The sequence below is a fragment of the Notolabrus celidotus genome, chromosome 24, assembly GCF_009762535.1.
Source record: "Notolabrus celidotus isolate fNotCel1 chromosome 24, fNotCel1.pri, whole genome shotgun sequence".
NCBI classification, from domain to species: domain Eukaryota; kingdom Metazoa; phylum Chordata; class Actinopteri; order Labriformes; family Labridae; genus Notolabrus; species Notolabrus celidotus.
In genome coordinates, this window is record NC_048295.1 from 6,953,435 (window position 1) to 6,975,308 (window position 21,874).

General features: G+C 42.2%; 2 protein-coding genes across 6 annotated transcripts; one reads left to right on the forward strand and one right to left on the reverse strand.

The window, feature by feature from the left end:
* Positions 1-221: 221 nt before the first annotated feature.
* On the forward strand, positions 222-21,783 carry txndc16 (thioredoxin domain containing 16). Of its 5 annotated transcripts, XM_034677940.1 has the most exons (25): positions 222-481; positions 3,562-3,733; positions 3,813-3,914; positions 3,992-4,159; positions 5,402-5,544; positions 11,894-12,025; positions 12,455-12,630; positions 12,712-12,794; positions 12,898-12,971; positions 13,074-13,178; positions 13,485-13,606; positions 13,779-13,869; positions 13,980-14,148; positions 14,264-14,433; positions 14,521-14,581; positions 14,676-14,820; positions 14,920-15,066; positions 15,151-15,210; positions 15,680-15,875; positions 17,011-17,147; positions 17,513-17,597; positions 17,856-17,997; positions 18,734-18,921; positions 19,036-19,226; positions 21,340-21,783. In XM_034677940.1, the coding sequence occupies exons 7-25, from the start codon at positions 12,477-12,479 to the stop codon at positions 21,567-21,569; spliced, it is 2,550 nt and encodes an 849-aa protein (XP_034533831.1). In that variant the 5' UTR covers positions 222-481; positions 3,562-3,733; positions 3,813-3,914; positions 3,992-4,159; positions 5,402-5,544; positions 11,894-12,025; positions 12,455-12,476; the 3' UTR covers positions 21,570-21,783. The 5 variants fall into 5 exon arrangements, with proteins under 5 accessions (XP_034533831.1, XP_034533834.1, XP_034533835.1 ...); XM_034677943.1 differs by lacking the exon at positions 11,894-12,025; XM_034677944.1 differs by lacking the exons at positions 222-481; positions 3,562-3,733; positions 3,813-3,914; positions 3,992-4,159; positions 5,402-5,544 and adding exons at positions 11,339-11,594; positions 11,694-11,785 and having other exon boundaries at positions 13,104-13,178.
* On the reverse strand, positions 1,008-11,100 carry gpr137c (G protein-coupled receptor 137c). Its single transcript, XM_034677946.1, has 8 exons — positions 10,287-11,100; positions 5,833-5,882; positions 5,638-5,745; positions 5,390-5,528; positions 4,921-5,070; positions 3,989-4,114; positions 3,775-3,899; positions 1,008-3,690 (listed from the first exon to the last, which is right to left on the reverse strand). Exons 1-8 carry the CDS (start codon positions 10,659-10,661, stop codon positions 3,405-3,407), a joined length of 1,359 nt encoding a protein of 452 aa, XP_034533837.1. The 5' UTR covers positions 10,662-11,100; the 3' UTR covers positions 1,008-3,404.
* Positions 21,784-21,874: the final 91 nt, after the last annotated feature.

Genomic DNA, 21,874 nt, shown 5'->3' on the forward strand with positions numbered 1-21,874 from the left:
TTGTAGCCACATTTAAAAGACTGCACAAAGTAAGGAGTGAAAACAGGCCCAGGGGGTAAGACATGCAAACAGCGGAGCCAATAGCAACTACTCTTCGAGGCACTTATTGGTTCCTTTGGCCCACCTTGATGTCTGGAGAAAAAAAAAGAAGGGATTGTACTACACTGCCAGACCAGTGGAGGGCAGTAAGACAAAGACCATTCAACAAAGATGACACCATAGAGGGAGATAGACAGGCTGGCATGGTCATGTGTGAAACCACAGTTAGCCTGTTAGCATGAAGGAGATTCATCTTGTGCTGTTTTTGCTTTCTTACAAAGATGCACACTTTTTCATTTGATTGAATCTTGCAGACAGAACCTTCACCTGGAATGTAAAGCAAGTGGGTCAATCAGATAAATGAGACCAAGCCAAGGTGGATTGTGCAACTTATTCATCCCAAAACAAACAAGAAAAAGTTGTGAATATCCTGCATGCCAAGGTCAGTAGTATTTCAACATGTATCATTCCACTCTAATGAGGGACCTGAAACCACTTAGAGTTCAAAGAAGTGGCCTTGTTTGATGTATGTGAGTGGTTGTTTTCTTTTGCAGTGAATTTACATGATTCCCACAAATCTGTTTATGTCTGGAAGGGAAGCTTCAAAATTAGGCCATGTTTTGCAGTCGGAGAGCCAGCTGCTGCCTGGACTTAATTCGGATGTTCCTCATAAACTTATTAACTGGTGGATTGAGCCACGTGATCATGTGCAGGACTCAATTTCAGTGTGTAGTTGATCAGGTATTATTGATTTAACGTATTTATTTGGGCAGTCAGTTGACAAACTCTCTCTCATGGTTTCAAATGCAGAGCAGGGGGCCTTTATTTGAAGCTGGTAATGCTTTTCTTACATACATAGTGATTTCAGCCACATTATTAGCTGCAGGCTCAATTTCTGTGCTTGTTTATCAGGTAGTATTGATTTGATGTCTTCATTCGGGCAGTCAGTGGACAAAAACTAGCTCACGTTGGTTTCAAAAACAGTGCAGGAGGCCTTTATTTGAACATGGTAGTGCTTTTCTTGCATACATCATTAGTGATCTGTCGCACAGGGTTACATTCAGTATGGCCACGAATAAAACAATCCATAACGTAAAACAATTATCTCTGCTTTTTGATTTTGATCACAGATAGAGCTGATAAGGTTTGTACAGAAATAATTATCACCCTGGAAAGGAAGTGTGACACAGTTCTTGCACGCTGATGCAGAAGCATGCACTGCAGATGTTGGGTTTTCTGAGATAGGTGGACCGAAAATGACGACTTGTTTTTAAAAGTGAAACTTCTTTTTCTTCTTTTTATGTCTGAAGTCTTTACATGTTAATTTACAATCTGAATATCATGACAGTTAAAGTGTGTTAAAGTCAGATTTTGGCCTACAAACTGGGTCTGTCATGACACTCAGAAGGTGTGTGAGCTTATGAAGGACCACAGGAAGTGGAAATAGATAAAAAATAAAATATAAAATCTGTTAAACAATACAATCCAAAGTAAAAAACATGTATAAAAGCATATTAAAACGTCACGAACGAAAATCTAAGATCACACACATACTGACTCAAAATGTCACGTTACACACATGGATTAGGAATCGATTAACACACAATCAAAACACACAGCATTTCAACGTTTCTTGTGCAAAAATATTCTCCGTACGGAATGAAACAATTAGATATGACAACACGTGATGGCACATCGTTTCCTCTCTCGAAGGATAAATAGTAAAATATAGACGATTATTCAGGAGGAATACATAAAACAAGTAGGAGATGAAATCCTACATTCAGGCCGGAGAAGCCTTTTCTCTGAAGGTGAACATCTTCCAAGTGCAAATTGTTGCCTCACAGGTTGCAAAAGATCCGATTACGATAAAGTTTTTGGTCAAAAAATAAATTTCAGACACAGCTCCCCCTTTTTAATGCACAATCCTTTCTTCATTAATGATTGTATACTGTTAATTTGATCACTTGGAAATCTATGATATGTTTTTAAACCCTTAAATGGCCGAGTATGAAGCTCCCTTATTGGTTAGGAAACCTCCATTTGGCTGCTGTTACTTCCTGGTTCAGCAGTGTCATGTTGTCTTCTTAAAGCCTGAGTAGTTCTTGACATTGTGTTCATTGATGCTTTTTTTTTATGTTACATTTTGTACAGGTATACGTATTGACCGAGCTTTTGCTATAGAGTTGGACAACAACACCAATATGGCTGCTACATAGAATTCTCACATATTTTTTTTTGTAAGCAGTTAACATGGAGGATACTTGTGACACAAACTGACCGGTATTTTTTTTTTTTTTTGAAGATAGTCATGAAAGTTGGAAAAAGCTTATTTTGCATGTAAAACTCCAGTAAAGTGTGGCAGGCTAATGTCTAAAGCTAACTAGCTAACAGCGTTGGTACAACTTTGTATTTTTGTGGACTGTTTAAAACACTTAAAGTGCCACAAACTCAATAACATAAGCTAGTCTGTGTTTGTTTTTTTTTCATTGATAATGTCATGGTTCAACAAACTGCTTTCAAGCTAACTGTTTGTGCTGGCTGTAAGCTAGCTTTCACTGTATCAAGTAGAAATCACCACTTGCAGTCATACATACATACCTTACAATGTGCAAAACCATACATGTTCCCTTCTAGATGCATAACTTTTGGTTTTCAACATCAAAATAACATATTTTTGATGTTGGAGAATTAAGCTAGCAGCCCAGCATCCGTTGATGTCCCTCTCCAGCTTAAACAAGCTAATTTAAATGATTGCATCATAAGCGTACCCACTTAAAACATTTTTAAAGTCTCATAGTAGTTCGCTGAGTGTACATTAGGTGTTTACGTCCATAGCTGTTGACTTACAGAACCTTACAGGTGTAGGAATTATCCATGTTAGCTTAATTGGCCGGCTAACTTGGCCAGCTAGCTTAACTCCAGTCTTAGCAGTATTTTATTTGATTGAATTTACAAGGAATGGCAGAAAGGACGTTAAGAGCAATGTTTATCATCATCATTCCAGCTTTAGGAGTTATAACCGCTAACTGGAACAAAACATAAACAGGAAAAGTTTGGTCACTGCACTTTTAGCGGTTTTAGTTTCATTGCTAAAACTCTTGTTGTTAGCCCGCATTTGTTTTCATTCTGGTCCAAACACACAATTTAAGGACGAGGATGTCATACAAGAGCGGTTAGTCATATATCTGCAACTAGCTAGTTGCTAACGCCACCATTTATGTTGCTGGAAATAGTTGCAGGACCAATTTTGTTGCGGAATGTGGTCCTAGGCAACGTCTCAGATACTCACAGCTGTGATGTATCTGAGGAAGCAAGATGGTGGCCATAAAGTTTTTAGTCATTCAGTCTTCCTCTGTCGCTAACTAGTTTTGTGGGGTGCAGAAGTACGTCTGCGACCCGCAGTAATAATTCTGTGGCGTGGAGTAGAAGTTACTGTGGTGGTGGTGGTGGTAGTTGTTGTTCTGCGGGGTGGAGTAGTAGTTGTGATGGTGGTGAGAGTGAGTCTGGACGTTCCCGTAGGCGAAGAGGAGAGGAGCTGTGGAGGATGGTGGCTGCTGTCCGGACGCTATACCAGCCGTCAGAGCGCCGTTGCGTTGGATGGAGCCGTACCAGCTTGATGTACCCAGCTGAGGAGTGGTGGAGAGGAGACTGAAGGACAGAAAAGCATCAATGAGTCGTTTCATCCAAGAGGGTATTGATTTTTTAACACACTTGTGCTTATGTGTTTCCCACCTGGCTCGATCACTCCTGCTATTAATCCCTCTGGACAGGTCATCATCACTATCATACCGCCGAGGATTGTCAAAGAAATACGCTCTGGAGCTGAAACTGTGGCTGTTGATCATCCCTCCTGGAGCCTGGGAACAACAAAGGTGATCAAGTTGTAACACAGCTGAGAAAGTTCTGAGTTCAGTCGTCCAGATTTGTGCTTTAACATGTTATCTACCAGGTTTTGATTGGGTCTTTGCACTCTGAAGAAAACCACCACTAAGCTAGTGGGCAGCAGCTCCCAGAAGAACAGAATGATCCCAAAGATGATGTACGCTTCACCGCTGATCTCCTGCACATCTGCCTGCAACACACAAAAACAATGGATCTCAAAGCATCTGGAACAGAGGTACTTTTTACAACAATGTGCATTATTTGGAATCATGCCTAACCTGCACAAAATGTGTATGCTGAACTTAAATACACTGCTGAATCAATCTTCTAAACCAACTCAAAGTGAGTAGGTACATTTGCTAAAATGTCAAATTGTCCCTGGAATTCAGCTATCAATGGGTTGGCCACTCCTTCTTACATTAGCTGCTATCAGACATTGGTGATAAGGTTAATTACGGGCTGACAATGCTTGACTTCAGAGCTCAAATTAGAGCTTAAGTTTCATTAACATGCTCGGGTTGCCAGGTTAGATAAAATGAGGTAACAACAAAAACAACCATGCAAAGATATCAAATGTGCATGTCTAGACATGGATACACCTGCTAGCAGAGCAATAATAATAGCAGTAATAATGTAGGAGTGCTGCACTGACATCTGGTATACAGACAGATTAGAGGAATAATTTGTGATGTCAGATTATGTAGATGTCGGTGGTTGTAAACATGACGTGGCCACACATGCTGGAGCCCTTTAAAATGGGCTGTTCATCCCAAGGCCTGAGCCTTGATGTAGGTCAGGACACACAGACAACACCCACACCCACATGGTTATTTATAGCCAAACAAAGCCCTTTACCCCACTAAGCATTGCTTCCCCAAATCTCCTAAGATGGATTGTCCTCACACACACACACACATACATACACACTGGGCACCACATTTCCTGGTTAGATAAAAGCTTCTTTCTAATGTTAGCAGACGTCACTTGGTGCACTACCTGGTCTGAAACGCTGTACCAGCCGTAGTTGAAGGGACTGGGTCGGTCCTGGGGTGACATGGCCACCACCACCAGGTTGTAACAGGCTCTGGATGTGTACAGCAGGATCACCACAGCTCCGATAGCAGTCGCTTGGCACACTGATGTACCCTGGGGGAAGAGTTACTGTGCTTATTACAAGCTCACGCTCATGTATCAGCCGGCTACTGGCCTGTAATTGAATGTGGGATATGGGCCACAGATGTGAGTCACTAGTACGACTGAGGCCTCTCTGGCATTAAAATGACAGAGTTTAAGCTAGGAATCAATAATTGAGGGACGAAAATTCAGCATTATGTACATGTCTGTAAAAAATACTGAGTCACCATAATTTCAGCTAGCATTCTGTGCAATGTCTGAACAGAGAAACCTCCATTTCTGCCATTGTTAACCTGTAAAAACACTGTTTTTTCAACTTTTTTACTCCTACCTTTGATTCTAGGTAAACATTGGCAGATGACATCTTTGCTATCTTGAAGATGCAGACAGCCAGAGACACAGCACACAGTACAAAGAGACTGTCGTTGATCAAGACCCGGGCCAGGACTGCGTGTCTGACACCCCCATCACTGCAGACATATAAAGGTGCTTAACACAGGACACTCAAGCTCACAGGCAGTTAGGAGGCTAAATGCAGCAGTATATGGGAGGAGAAAATGCCTTTTTAATGATGTTTACCTCGGTGATTCGGAGCGCTCCAGAGCTCCTTGCACTAACAACGCACACGTTAAGTTCACCACCAGGAAAAAAACACTGAGGCAGAGGAAGAACAAACGCAGAGGGACCCTGGAGAGAGAGAGAGGAAAACACAGAGTCTTTAAACATAAACAACAACTGATTAAAATTCATGGTAGCAACTGACAGGAGACTTACTTGTATTTGGTGAGCTCTGGGGAATACTTTGCTTTAGCCTTGAACATCACCTGAAAAAAGCATAGAAATATCACAAAATCCGTTAATGAAGTTTGAAAACATATTTTCAGCTCAGTCCATAATCCCATTTGACTTTTTATGAAGTAAGAACAAAGCACATTGTTAATTTATACAGGACTGAATTAAGAAATCCCTCCAACCAGAACACAAGTGATGAGGAAACTTTAACAAGGTTAGATTAGAGACTGTGTATGACTTCATATGCAGTCCATGGTCTTTTCAAGCATGTTTACAATTAGGATACATAAAGTAGATTCAAACAATACAAGGAAAAAAACAGGGCGACGCTTTCATGCATGTAATTGCTAACTTTATGAGTTAAAGTGGGATTATGAGCCTATTAGTCGATTAGAGCGCAATTAAAGGATTTTAAACCCTCAATGAAGTTTTACAAAGCTAAAAATACAAACTTAGCACACATGAGAGTTTTTACAAAAGGGCAAAAGCAGGAACATGGTGTGCAAGTCACAAATAAACCTCTGAGAAGTGTTTCACACATTGAAGTCAGTCCAGGAGGTGAGTGAACCAGATCAGGGGAGGCCAGTGTCCCAGATTTTGTGTGCTGACATTGGACTTGTGTACAGATGTTATTCATGGTTCCACAAGTTACAGTATACAGTCCAGCCAAACGTTTCAATATTAACTGTACATTTACATACTGCTGTATCATCTGCATATTGCAACATCAGCATGCTGCTAGTGTTGCATCTATATGTGGGAATGAAGACAGAACGGCTTTGTTACAAAGACGCAACATGTTAGACAAGCATCACTGATGTCATCGCTTTAAGACAATCTGATTTGGTGCTTTTTTTGGGGCTACTAAATTGCCTGAATAGAACAGACAGCTACATAAAACTGTTTTGGCTAATCCAGAGAATTACATACCAGACAAATTAATTTTTAAAAAACCAAACTGATGCATATAAAACCCTTAATATTCAATAAAGTGACAGAGCGGTGCTACCAAATGAGGTACTTGTATCAAGTCAGAACCCAGGAGTGTGATCAGATCATGTCTGTACTCCTGTTAGGCTATTAAAGAGATAACAAGGTGGCTTGAAATCCCTGTTTTAACACGCCTAAAGCTTCATTACTCAAATTAGGGCCTGTTTCCACTTACAGCATTTCTGGGGCTTGCAGCGCCCCACTGGAATTCGATTGGTAGGCGATGGAGGAGTGACATTGATGAGTGTAGCTACATAAGAGGGTGTTGTGAGCTTAGAAGGCCTTGAAAAAGCATTAAACTGCATTGCTTTTGTGCAGAAAATTTGGGAATAAACTGCTGTTAGTGGACACAGGCCCTTATATTGCAGATACATCTCATCTTTATGTAAAAAGTCGGTTTGTTTGGCTGAAATGTTCCCAGGAGATAGTGGTGACCTTAAAAAATATCATACTGTACACAAGTCCCACTTAGGTACACAAAACCTGGGACACTGGCCTCAATGATCTGGTTCATCTACAGTCTGGATCGCTGTTAGATTTCTACCAGAGTCTGATTAATAATGATGATTATACTTTTTTCATATTAGACAAAAGCTGTCATGGTGACGAAGGTCTTGAGAATTGCTCAACATTGCAAACACTGCATTTTAAATACACACTGCTCCATCTAACATACACACACAAACACACACTCAGCCTTTTGTGTAGGAATGTAGGCCAGGGGGAGGTAATTTGTAACCTAGAAATGAAGCAACCAGCCAGCACAACACTGACAGATAGCATGCTTTATCCACACTGTATTTGAGTTTATACATTCCCTGAGTTACACAAGTGAAATGTAGCTTAATTAGCATGATAAAAAAACAACAACATTTGTCTTGTTTTCAAGGAGCTAAAAAATAATAAAGGGGAAGTAAATCACGGGTCATGACACACGCCTGACTCAGCAGAAAAAAAACACTGCACTCAAGTATTTCCACACATGCGTGTCAGGTGGCAGACCGTGTCATGGTGGCTTGACGTTATATCAGCTCTCTGCTCGTGATGTTTATTACTATCAGTGAGTCCAACCTTAAACAGGGAGCTCGGCAGTGAAGCAGCTGTGCAGTAACTTATTATTTATTATGCTGAGATAAGGTTTTGATAAATGACGCATCATCTTTGCACAGTTGTAGTTTCTTGTACAGTTTGTGAGCCAGTCATATGGGAAACCAAAACAGGGGCTTAAAGTTGCTAACATGCTCTTTAAATCTGAGAGTTACAGCAGAATTAGGCAATAACTGCTGGTTGCCACTACAAGGGACAACTTCTGTGCACTAGTTGTCAGTGTATCCATTGTTTATACATCACATAAGGTCATGGCAGCTTTAATTTATCTGTTTTTGGCAGGCGGGGTTGGCGGCTCAAGTATTTGTTCCATTATTCATTATAAAGGGCCGAGTGTCTGATCGTGACCCTGCAACAGCAAAGTGTCTCGCTGTGGCAGAAAATATGTATCTGATCTATTACTCAGGTCTGACCCGGCTAGACATGAAAACCACAAGCTGGAAACATTGCTCACTGAGCTGGTCGGTCACATGGTTTTCCATACGTAGATAGAAACACATATGGAAAACACTGAAATGACAAATCCCTGCTATAAATGTGATGACAGATTTGTTGCTTGAGTTCAAAGTATCACAACAACCACAGACATTTATTCAAAGGGAGTAAAGTGTGTGTGCTTTAGCTGGTCACAGATGAGCTAATGAGGGTAAATGTTTATTCAGGAGTCATATGACACTGCTGGTTTCATTCCCTAATCTCCTCTCAGCTTGTTGGACGAGCTTCCTTTCTCCTCGCCTCCTTACATGTGATTGAGATGCACACTGTTTTTCCCTTTGAAGCACTCCTGACTGAGCTGGTGTGGTGCGACCAACTCAAAGTGTGTAGGTGTGTGTTTTTTTCTGGGACTGAACAAACAGGTCTTTGACATTTGGAGTGGGCAGGTGTTAAACAACTGTGACTGACCAGCTGTGGCCCTCTCGCTCGTCCATACACACCATGGTTGATGAGAACATGCTGCTGACAGGGACATTAGCTTCTGTCTTATGCACATGTAAATAAAACACACCAATGAGTCCATTTCTAAAGCTTTCAAACAGATTCAAGGATACCTAACCACTTGGGATGGATCCAGAAAGAACACTTTTTCGTACTTGCAAAAGTAAGAAAATTACATAGCTTTAAGCTAACCCCAAAATTTGCAAAAAACTGCCTCTTCAGGGCTTCTTTAGCAGGGCTTATAAGAGTAATTAATATCATGTCCAAGTCTGTTAGAGAACCATTAAACTAAAGCCAGAGGAGTTAGCTTAGCTGAAACTAGAAACTGGAGACTAGCTTGATATAGCATCAAAAAAGTCCTCTTAAAGCTCACTTAAGTACACTTTGTCTCTAATTAGTACAAACACCTGACTGTAGTTGTAGTGTTAATGGAGGTTATGTGAGAGGCAATTTCTTAGCGAGGTGCAACTTCCTGGCATAGCTGCTTGTTGTCTCACATCATCACTCTTGCAACAAGTTAGCTCAGTGTGAATCTATTCGTTTACAATAATGTGTTGTTTCCAGATAAACACACTGCTTGACACAGAATATTCATTCCTACTCTAAAAGAAAAGAAAACATGTTTATTAGCTAGCTACAACCTAAGAATCAAGTATTTAACTCAGTAATGTAATACATAAGGGATAATGTATAGTGAGCATGTTGTTATAGCAGATTACAACCCTAACAGGGTGAGCAGGAAACAATCAAATTTAGCTTTTTAGTATTGACCAATCAGAATCAAGCACTTAAACACATATGAGTGTAAGTAAGAGATAATGTATAGTGAGTGGGTTGTTATGGTTGAATGGAACCCTGACAAGGTGAGGAAGACCCTACATTTACAGAAAAATTACAATCTCTTAATCATCCACCAACATTTGATTGATACAGTAACATTTGTCATCATATTGTTTTGATTATTCAGTGTTTTAACATTCCTGCCTAGCTTAAGCTAAAGACACACAGTCATAGTGAGAGCTGCAGTTCTTGCATTAGGCCTTCCTGACTGATCATGTATCTGAGCTTTGTTTGCTGCAATTTCAATGCACCAAATGTTCAGTGGCAATGATTATTTGTGGTTCAATGGGTGTGTTTTCAAACTAGAATTGGGTTATCATCCCTGCAGAGCTTTTGGCCAAAGGGCATCGGGTGATGTAGGTACCAGGAATCGAAGACACTGCATCAACCAGGAGAGTCAATATAATACCGTAGAGCACTGTTTGGGTGCATGGAAGTTCAACTGTGAGTTAAATGTGAGATCAAAAATTGCAGTGTCAGCAGTTTAGTGAAATCAGGTCACACACACACACACACACACCCCTATCTCTCTCAGAGACACACAAAGACAGTGCAAGGCTTACCTGTGTGAAGTAGAGGTTCAGCAGGCATAGTGTGAAGAACTGCAGGCAAACAGGGCAGCAGTAGAGCAGCCAGTAGGCCAGAGGCTGCAGCTGGTTGGCCTGCACCACATTTTTAAAGTAGAAAGAGAAGAGAGTCGTCCTCAGCGCTGCCCACAGCAGACACAGGAACAAAAACACGCTCTGGTAGCTGAAGCGCTTGTGTCCATAATGCAAAATGAGCCAGAGCTGCAGGTAGACGAAAACAAACAGGAAAGAGTAGAGGACGGTGTAGACGGTAGTTAGACTGAGCTCCAGTGTGGGAGAGATAGCAGCTCCATGGGACTCCTTCAGTGAGGTAAACAAATGGGAATTAAGCTCCTCTCCTGCTGAAAACATCTCGCACTAACACATTGGAGGCTGTAAGAGGGCAAAAAACACTAAAAGTGGGTCAGACCTGGGCTGGATCCACCAAGACTGACAAAACAACCAACATATTCGGGTGAAAATGTGCAATAAAAGCAGAGAAGTGGCATAACGAAACTGATGTGTGGTTAATATCCGATGCGAGGTTGGAGGAAAAAAAAAGGTGTTGTTTAATAAAGCGCGAGGTTAAAAATGACAGGAGGAAGAAAGAAAAGAAGAGAAACATCCCCCTGTGAATCTCTGCAAAGCTCCTCTCTGCAAAAAAACAACTTAAGGGGGGGAAAACCTCCAGATCAGCTGTGATGCAGTTCTAGACCCACCCCCTTGTTCTCAATTCAACAGGAAACAACCCTCTCATAGGCCGCCATCTTGGCTCAACGCTACCGCTTACTTGCTTGTGAAAAAGCAGCTTCTGGAACCACTGTTTACACGCAGTTTCCACGCGGAAGACATTACACGCCCACTTCTCAGAGCACAGCGTCATTGGCTACTCGTCCCGCCCAACCCCCACAGTTCTCTCACGCTATTGGTTCACGATGATGTCAGCTGCGATAGAGCCCGCCCCTCTGGAGAGCTGTGATGGGCTGTTTGTTCAAGTCAAAACTGTCCACTCGTCTGATTGGCTGATAGAGCACGTGGGCGTCTCTCGCAGAAGAGGGGCATCAAAACAAGTCGCAGACATGACGTTAAGTTGGCGTGCGGTGGCTAAGGCGAACAGGAAATGCGTGTGACTTTCAAAACAAGAGCATGACATATTAAATCGGAACAAAACGCCATTTGGAAGGCATAGCTTAAGTGTTTTACCATCGTATGCTACAAAAGCTTACAGTCAGAGCTCATTAATAACACAAAGAAGCTTGAATTACTTCCAAACCTTGCAATTCCTTTTGGATTCTTTGTAAAACGGTAACAGGAAGTGCTCTTGTTACAACCGCAACTTGACACTTTTGGAAAAAGATGGAGCGTCACTCTTTTTAAACGCATTTATAACATTTCATTTTTCAGCTTAAAGGAGGTTACACTGCAAACTCATGGCTCTGCGACCCAACTTTACTTCACCGTAGAAGTATGATGACATGCAACCCCTAACTGTACAGGTGCTAACGTTAGCTAGCAAGTTAAAGCAGTGTTCGAGCATTTAGATAACATTTCCTGTTTCCCTCAGTCATGTTAACAAGGCTTATTGTGTTCGGGACTTCTTATAGGACGAGCTGCAGCCCTGAATTAGAGCCACAATGCTCTTATGCATTCAACCCACAAGTTTGGCTGTAGTTTTGAACGTCTGTGCCTCCTGGAAGGACGAAATTTGAACTTTAATCCCACCTCAATTCTCACAGGTAATGCTTCTTGCATGTTTTTTGTCATTGCATGCCTTATTGTGCAGAATGTGTGTGTTCAAGGTAACAAACTAACACATTAGGAACATTTACAGGAGCGTCATTACTAATTAGATGAGCAGCTAGGGGAAGGGGCCCCTTTGGAATCTGATTGGCCAGAGGTAGTGCAAGCAGCTGATAGCTTTCCTTGCATTTGAGTGCAACATTTTTTCATTGGTAGGTACTTAAAGTTGTGAGAAACAGCTGATGAACTAGGAATGTCATGAAGCAACTCATTTCCCAGTCCTTTAAATAAAAAGTTAGGTTCCAACCAATGAGGCAAAGAGGCGGATTGTCAACTGGACACTCCTGGAACTGCAGTTTTTTGGACATGCACCTGTATCAATAACACAATACAAGTTGAATGAAATGATGCTTGTTTTCCCACAGAGAGCACAGCCTGTTCTCCACCATGTGGATGTGTGTTGCTGTTTTCCTGCTGTGGATGAGGTCCGGAGGATGCACAGAGAAGGCCAACACGTCAGACCTGATTGAATACACAGCAGCAGACTTCTATGAGAAGTTGCATTCTGGGAAGATGATGTTTATTTATTTTGAGCATCAAGGTAGCCTGCATGAGTTTTAACTTTCATGTCAACAAAGAGTGAGTATCCAGTGTTTACTGATATTTTCCTCTGTGTCTTTAGTCTCTCCGACCATCTCCCTCTTCTTGGTGGAGTTGGAGAAGTCTGCTGAAGCCCTGCAGGATTATGGAGTACTGGTTGGCAAGGTAGCTTTAGTCCTCATAGTGCTAAATGCTCAAGCTGTCATTAAAGATAGCATTTAAGCTAGTTTTTTTTCAGCTCAGCACCTTTTGTGTGCTTTCATTTTAGGTTGACTGTAACAAGGAGCTGGTTCACACATACTGCACAGATGAAAAGGTGCTGAACACAGCTTTTCTCTTCAGGTAGGGGAGGCTCCAAATGTTTGGGCTTCACTTTTAAGGAGCTGTCATGTTCTCCATCTTTTTTATGCAGCCCATGTTTACAACTAACAAATCTTTTTATAGTAACACAGCCTCCATCTGTCTGTCTGTCAGGGGTGGAAGGGAGTTCCTGGGCTTTGATTTGGACACTGTGTTTGACGTCAACTCCATTGTGTCTGAAGTCCTGTTGTAAGTAAGCAACACCCACTCAGTTATAATGAAACCACTATGGGAGGTGTCAGTTTTAAAATACTTATTATTATTAGAATCTTAATTTATTTATTTGATGTGGCCTAATACTCTATTAAAATGTATTCATGCAAAAAATGCAGCTGTGGTTTAAGCCTGTTTTTGACATAAATCCTCTGTTAGAGTGACAATATCAACGAGTGTATCCTATTTACAAGGATTACATGTGCCTGATAGATCTTAATCCGTTGTGCCATAGAGCTCTATTGTTCCCCTTGTGTTAGATTTTCTCTGTGTTTCTCTCAGTGCCATCCTCCGTGAAGAAGTCAAGTACGTCCACACGGACGCTGACCTCCTCGCCATGGAGAAGGCGTCCAGAGGGAAGAAGGATCTGGTCCTGGGTTTTGTCCGCAGTCTGGGAACTCAAGGTAAAGAGAGTGGGTGACGTTATTTAGATGTAGCTGATGTATTCAAAGATTGATTAGTGAACTGATGGATTGAACTGTCTCAGATTGTGACGCCTGAAGAAAACACAGATTGTCTGATTGTTTGATGAACTGATCAACTTCTCTGCTGATTCTGATGATTGTATCACTTCAGAGCACAGATCCATGATGGAGACGGCGTATGTGTATGGATCCAAATACCAGTTCATCCTCATCACTGGAGGCCCGGTTTTAAAGCACTTGGGGTAAACCTTTCTCCTTATCTTCTGAGATAATCACATGTTATCGACCTCAAAACCAAAGAGGAAGTGGTATTTAATATCTCCCTCTCTCTCCTTCTTTATCTGTCTTACAGTGCTGATGAGCTATCTCACTCCTCTCAGGTGTGGTTCCTCCACTGCAGACTTCACAGTGGTCCCAGGATCCCAGCCGTCTCTGAGCGCTGCCCTGTGACTCGTATGAGGAAACCCCTCTCTACCCTGAGCCTCCACACCTTCCTGCAGGTTATGGAGGCCCCATTGGTGGTATGTTGGACAGAGATAGAGAGCATTCTGAGTATGGAAATTCTATGCCTTCATATTAAAAGTTTATGGATGAGAAAGGACTAGGATATGATTGTGTGTGTCCCTCCGCTGACAGTCAGAAGTGTATGAAGACCCCTCCTCAGTCCAGCCACCTCCATTCCCCTACCAGCAGACCCCCCAGCTCTTCTTGTTCGCTCATCCAGCAACCGAGCACCTGGACCGGGAGACGGCCACCACTCTGGCCTGGAGGCTCCGCGGCCTTGCTCTGCTGGTGCTTGTACACAGGTACACTCTCACACACACATTTACTCTGCATCACGTGACATATCTGTTTATAACTCTCTGATGGATGCATGTTTTGTGTGGTATCAGGCAGAATCCAGCAGTAAAAACCCCACAGGAATATAATGCTGCTTACAGGCTGCCAGGGAAGGTAAGGTAGTCACATGCATGATGATTCTTGAAACACAAGTTCTCCTTATTTTCACTCAGGTGTTAAAGCTTTGTGTGTGTGTTTGTGTTTGGAGAGTTCAGATGTGAAATATTTGACCCTACACGATCTGGACGAGGTGCTGGAGCTCTTCACGGACCAAGAGAAAGAGGACGAGGACGAGGAAGGAGAGGAGACTGAGGGGACGGAAGAGGAGGACCAGGAGGAGGATGCTCATTTTGGTGAGTTAAAAAAAAAGGAGAGAATAAAAGAGAAGTGGAAAAATGAACGGCAAATGAGGGAGAAAATGAGTTAATGTGTGTTTCTTTGTTTACCTCCAGGCGAACTGGACGATGAAATCGCTGCTTCTGTGTATGAAAAGCGAGGCGACTTGCCGGACGTGGACTCAATCACCCAGCTAACCTCTGAAAACTTTGACACTGTGGTGGCTCAGAGCGGCCTGACAGTGGCGCTCTTCTACCTCAAATGTAAGACAAAGGAGGGAGGACAAAGAATGGAACTACAAGCAGATGTGGTTAGAAGTAACTGTAGTTCTTTTTTTCTTCCACCAGGGGATGCTGTTTCCATGGCCTTCCTCAGCTCCTTCATTGAAGTTGCAGAGAGACTTGAAGGTAAACAGAACTTCAGGGTGTTGAATTCTGACCTTTTGACCTTTGACTTCTGTTAGTTGTCTTTATGAAACACTTTGTTTTCTCAGGGTTAGCATATTTGGGTGTGTAAAGGAGATGCAAAGTATCAGAAACTGGGACTGGCACATTTTCTGTTGTTGACCCAACTGCCTGTTCTTGTCCAAAAATTCAAAATGCTCCCAAATTTCCCTTCAGTGATACAAGCAGCATGGGGAGTTTATCATCCATGCTTGTTTGTTTTTATTGGAGATGTGTGCTGCATCATGTGGTTTGTCTTCTACTGCCACCTTGTGGCTTTATATTGCACTGCATCATGGGAGATTGGTCTTACAAAACTGCCGTCACAGCATTTGCACATCAACACACATATTTACATGGAATACAGGAGAACATATTGCCTAATCGATATGTTGAGCAGTATTTTTAATGAGCTGATCTTGATGTTTTCCAGATTCCGCGGTCCAGATGAGTGCAGTCGACTGTGGCGAGTGGACCGACCTCTGTTCTGCTCAGACAGGCGGCTCCCTCCCAATCCCGTTCCAGCCAATCACAGCCTTCCCCACCGTCCTGGTGCTCCGGCCCCAGGAGCCAGCTCAACATTACGGGGGCATGCTGGGAACTGAGGAACTGCATCGCTTCATCACAATGTAACATACATTCTTATCTATACTGCTTTTCTATTATACTAGCTAACAGGTGAACAGCAGTATAGCTAATGAGCTCATTTCCTAGCACTACAGCTGAGAGTTCAGAGGGCTGTGTGACTCATTCAGATCCATTTACTGTGTAATGGGGCGAACTACTCATCTTGTCAAAACTGACTAAAAGTGTGCAACATGATAATGGGGGGGAAAGGCAAATACAGTGATGATGTCATCAGCTTTGCCCAGAACATTGCAAACTAAATTTACCAAATTAGGGTGTAGTTTAAAAAAAGACGAGGGAGTGTGTAACAAAAAACACAATGAAGTTGCATCATGGGAAATGAAGTAAGGAAAATACGAATCAGCATGTCTTTAACCATTCCCTGTAAAAATGACAAATACATCATGGGGAGCTTTAAAACAATCTCTATTATTTTATGTTAGAACAGTATCAAAAAGTACTGAAGATTTTAAAAAGCTGATCTAGAAAAGTCTTTTTTAACTTTAATTTTTTTTAATGCAGAGGCGGAAAAAAATACCAAAAATTACAAGGGCGAGTGCTCCAGGAGAATCTGTGCCAGTACCAAAACAAAAATTGTGAATATTATCCCAAATTTTCCATACTTCTGGAAAATTAACACCCTGCAGCTTCCCTTCCTAAGAACTGAAATCAGCTGGAGAGTTCTTCAGAAAAACACATGACGGTGTAAGAATGACGCAGTGAAAACAAGAACAGATGACAGTGTTGAATCAGACACTTCTTATGTTCACTAACAAGAATAATCTCACACAGGAAACATGCTCATAGGTGAGCTCGGCATTGTGTAAACATACGCAGCAGAATGGCATAAACCCGTGTCGGAGGGCTTCTCAAATATGTCATCAGTGTGTGTGATTCATGGAGAATTGCTTATATTGATGCACGGTCTTGTTTTATACAGCTCAGATTTTCCCTGAGTGTGGCCGTTTCGTCCTGTAGTCACTTAGAGACTCCATGACATGACTGAGAAGCATCTCCTCGAGCAAATACGAGACCATCATCCCAATTTTTTGCAGCTTTTTCCTTCATTTATCTCATTTTTTTTAATCCCCTTTTCTTGCATATTTAATGTGATATGTTTGTTTGTTCTTCCTTCAGGAGCAGTCAAGCCTCTCCTACGCTGCTGTCCACTCCACAGGAAGTGACATCATTTCTTCAGGAAGTGCCTCACCCTGACCTAACAGGCTATAAGCCCAATCGAGTATTGGGACTGTTTAAGACACAAACAGACTCAGGTATTCATCACTTCATATTGCTTAAAGACCTTTATCTCAAACCCCTTATACAGTCCAGTGCTTCAAATGAATGAAAGACTAAAGGGTTAATTCATTAAGAATGGATCATGCACCAAGATTTCTGCTTGATTTCCCCCGCTATCTGCTCCATCTCAATGTCAGATTCACGAAACGTATTGCCCTTATGATATTAAAGTGCAAACACAATGAGTCAGCTCTGTGCAGTTTGCTCTTGTTTCGTGTCTTGAGATGAACTGTCAGCATCTCCACTCTCTGCAGCGCAAACAGATTCAGAACAGAACAGAACTTCTTCCATCAGACACATCGTATGATAATATAATATTAATGCTCCTCTGTCTCGTCAGGTGTATCACTCTTCACTGAAGCAGCAAAGTCACTGAGGGGAGAGGTGCTGACCGGAGTGCTGACAGACGAGCTGGCGGAGAAATGGTAACGGCTTCGCTCTCAAGGTTGTCTCTCGCGCTACAGCCTTTGAGTGCTGCTCTTCAGATGCTATTTCTGTTTGAAGCTGTTGTTTATCAAGTCGTTTTCTTTAAGTGATCCATCTGGACTTAATGATACAACCAAAGCGAAGCACTGGAAAAGACACTTCAGTTAATCAATCATCATTAAATAGTCGTGAATTAAGACACATTTATGACCTCACGTATCTCAGATGCTTATATAAATTTGATGCTGTCTTTGCAGGGCTGCAGAGCACAGAGTGACCCTCCCTGCTGTGTTTGTGTTCCCCAACTGGAGGACACACACTCGTCCCGCCACACTTTCGATAACCGCTTCTGTTGAAGAGCTGCTCTCGCACATCAAGTCTGCACTGCTGCATCCACTGGTAACCGAAGCTGATGTGACTAAAAGTTAATCACAACATAAATATCTGTGAATAAGCGATGTCGGCGTAACTTCTTGGAAGTTCGCAGAAAGACATGATGGAACAGTTCACAGCATGTCACAGATAACAAGCGCCACATGTTGGTTTTCACAGTGTTTGGACGCCGTTTCCATAATATGAAGGTCAGAGTACTGCGTCACGGCCAAGTTTACATTGGCCACTTTAAACAAATACAAAGAAGGGATGTGGAAAGACGAGTACAGCTCATTGAGTGTCAGTAAAGCTGTACTGCTCTGATGAAAGTGGCTCCACATGAGTTCAGCCCAAATGTTTAGCTTTTGTTGAAAATTCCAAATGGTACCAAAGTCGGCCTCTTGGTGTCACTGTTGTTATCTTTTTTTATCAAAGCTGAGCAGCAGAAAGGTTTACCAGGTAATGAGTCTATTCAGAGATAAAGAAAGTGACTAAGGGAGTGTATGGAGATGAGAGTTGGTGGTTTTCATATGTGATTTTGAGCCCATGTGGTGACTTCCACTACAGAGCCATGTTTGTTTATAATGCGATGCACTTGTTTTTGCACTATTTTGAATCCTATTGAATTTTGAATGATTTTCAGACGATCAAATTCAGTTCTTAACATTTCACACAGGATCCCAACTCTCATGGAACTTGAATATTTGCGCCATCTATCCTCCTTTTTACTGACAGCTTATCTTTTCCTCCGTTTTACCTTCAGCCTGAGCTAACGGTGGAAAACCTCCCGTCCTTCCTCTCCCTGGGTAAAGCCCTCCTCCTCCTCTTTGTGGGAGAAGAGGAGGATGATATCGGGCGGAGGCAGAACCAGGCTCTGGTGGAGGAGATGAAAGGAGTGGTGGAGTTAGGCGCGTGGAGGATGGAGCGATACCTGGCCTGCTGGATCCACCTGTACGAACGCTTCATCAATCACTTTAAAAACCTGCGCTTCATCCATCATCTTTATTTGTTATATTTATGACCTACAGATCTTATTAAACATAGAAATGTTGTCTTGTATTCCAGGGGCCGCACTCCAGCTGGAATGTCTGTCTTAGGATCCTACCTGGGCTCCATGCCCCCTCTCCCTGCTCTGGTCCTCACACATTTGCCCTCTGGTGATGAAATCTATCAGTTTCCCCCCAACACCCCCGTAACAGCCCCCTCTGTCCTGCAGTGGCTGCAGGGGGTGGAGGATGGGAAAGAGTCACCAGCAGGTAAGGAGGGGGAGGAAGTTTTAGCTTTGAAGCTACAGTATAAGGTTACAGCACATAGGAACATTTATTACACCATCAAACAGAACAAACTGTCCTTTGTTTCAAGGCGTGACATTTACGCCCATGTGACGTCTTGCTTTCAATATTGAGGCGTGATGGCGGGTCAAGTTGTCTCATCGCCGTGCTAGCATCGTAGCAGAGCAATCACAGATGCCAGATGGGATCACTGTGAGCTGGTGGAGCAGCGCTGTGTGTCTGAGTGTGTGCGTTTTTGAAGCTTCTGCTGGGTGTGGACCCCTCATGCTTCCACAGTCCCATAACGTTGTGTGAAATCACACACTGGGACATAAACATGACGTTAGAGGATTAATATAAAATTACGAAGGCGTAATGACAACAATTACAGTGCAATATAAAAAGAGCTATGGTTGGAGCACTGTTGGCCAAGCAGTTTAAGAGAACGCCCCAATGGGACTCATTTCTTTATTTGTAAAAGAACATACAGGGGTAGATTTATTCAAAATAACGCATCCTTTGCTTTTCTTTTATGAACACCATTAGTTTGGCGTAATCTCACATAGTTAAAGGCTTTAGGCCCTTTTGCTAGCTTCTAGATACACTGGAGTTTGTTGGAGGCAGCGTCCAATCATGAAATAATAGATGACATCACTAAGACTACATTAATGTTTAATACAGTCAATGAATATGTAAGTCACTGATAGTATAACAGTGCTATTTAAAGACTGACGACTCCCTTCAGCCTACAAAGGCAACACCAGACGACCACCAGCAACAATTCAGACGACTCTTATATACAGTAGTAAGTCCCAGCTGTCACAGCTGCCACTGGGATAGTTCCAACAGAGCCTTTTACACTATGCAGAGCTTTTGCTTCCATTCTTTCACAGCAAAGTTTCTCAGTAAGTCGTAGCTTACCCAGTTAAAAGACAGCTGGATGATTATCTACTTTTGTGCATGCAGGATTAGCAAAGAAATTAGATATGAGGTCTTTAGAATTACTCATGTTTTTCAATGTTCTTTTAACACCTGCTGCTCAAATTGCAGTCTGCGGCTGGATGTGTTTTTTCCCCTGTTCACACCTCCACAGTTAATGACACTCGGGGTTGATTTTTCCGCTCAATTTACGAAAGCAAGCAGAAGGGTTAGCCTGCAACGACCAAAACAGGCGCAGCAGGTGTTGGAGCAGCTCTGGCTTCTCTCTGCATCGTCCTCTTTGGAGTTGCTGAGATGACGTTTTTAAGTGTAGCAATGACTCCTCCACATGCAGTGATTCCAGACTTGCTTGCAGGGATCAGTTGACCGCCTACTGTGATGGCTTTCAAACATGATGACTCTTGGAAAGTACAGTGTCAGCAGCACTACGGTTGCTAAGTGCAGGAAGTTTGTCTCTGTATAGATTCTACATAAAAATGTGGAGTCTGCCTGGCGTTTGACGTGCCCTTATAGCCTGAGTAGGATTGACTAATCACATTGAAGCAGCCTTTGGTGTTTGAAAAAGAGTCAGTATGGAGAGTAAAAGCAGGTGGGCAAATTATGTCTCTCTATAAACAGATCCTTGTCTAAGGAATGGAAAGTTTTGCGCAGCTACATCATACGTGAAAGGGTCTTTAAACGAAGGCGATGATTGTTGAGGTAACTCCTCCTAGCTTAAACCACGACTGTCTGGAGCCATTAACTCTTGACCTTTGAACCCTGTAGTTTGTATAGGTGTGGGCTCAGATGAGGCACAGGCCTTGCTGTGACATGTCCCTGTCTAATAGAGCAGAGGGATTGTCATCTGGAACATTCCATCCGTTCTCTTGGGGGGGAAAACAGGAGGCCTGCAACTGATAGTCACATTGGTGTATAGGCTGCAGTTTTGTACATCACTAGCACTGAATAATACTTCAGTTTTAAGATGTTAGAAAAAATAAACATAGATAATGAAATGGGAGTAAATTGTTTCAAATATTTAAATATATACCGCCAGAGTAAAAGAAGATTTGAATCAGTAGTAATGACATTAACAAGATATAAATGATCGAAGACCGGAATCCTTTTTATTTAATTTCACGCCTTAATTAAAGGTCCCTGTGTTTATCCGACTCTGCAGGGACGCTGGGTGACGACAGCTGGCCTCCTGCTCACGACTTCTACGACTTCCTGAAAGTCATGGACATGCAGGAACCCGACTCCGCCCAGCAGCAAACTCCTGCAGATGAAGATTACGTGGACGAAGACGAGGGGAATGAGGAGGGAAATAATGCTGAAGATGAAACAATGGATTCCTCCTCCAGGTTTCCTACTCAGGAAAACAACGCTAATATTCACTCTGAACTATAACAGAGTGAAAAAGGGAAGGACATTGACTTACCATGCCTGGATGTATTTAATGTTTATTCTTTATTTAATGGGATTTCTGTTGCTTTCCTTCACTGTTTTTTTTAATGCCAAATTTACAAGAAAATGCAGTAAGACCTATAAAGCCATTTAACATGAGAGGGACCAAAAGACACTGTGAACACTGGAATAAAACAATACACATTTCTTACATAAATTTGACTCTGTTTGTCTCCACTATACATATTCACTGATATTGTTAAGTTTGATTTGAAAAACATGATACATTTGACATAATCTACAGCAGG

Excerpts from the sequence above, each read along its gene's own strand:
- txndc16 (XM_034677940.1), top strand. The coding sequence starts at position 12,477 with ATGTGGATGTGTGTTGCTGTTTTCCTGCTGTGGATGAGGTCCGGAGGA. Across the intron at positions 15,876-17,010 it reads CTGCATCGCTTCATCACAAT|GAGCAGTCAAGCCTCTCCTA; the intron begins GTAACATACATT and ends TTCTTCCTTCAG. Across the intron at positions 18,922-19,035 it reads CTGGCCTGCTGGATCCACCT|GGGCCGCACTCCAGCTGGAA; the intron begins GTACGAACGCTT and ends CTTGTATTCCAG.
- gpr137c (XM_034677946.1), bottom strand. The coding sequence starts at position 10,661 with ATGTTTTCAGCAGGAGAGGAGCTTAATTCCCATTTGTTTACCTCACTG. Across the intron at positions 5,883-10,286 it reads TGAACCTCTACTTCACACAG|GTGATGTTCAAGGCTAAAGC; the intron begins GTAAGCCTTGCA and ends TGCTTTTTTCAG. Across the intron at positions 3,691-3,774 it reads AGCAGGAGTGATCGAGCCAG|TCTCCTCTCCACCACTCCTC; the intron begins GTGGGAAACACA and ends TCTGTCCTTCAG.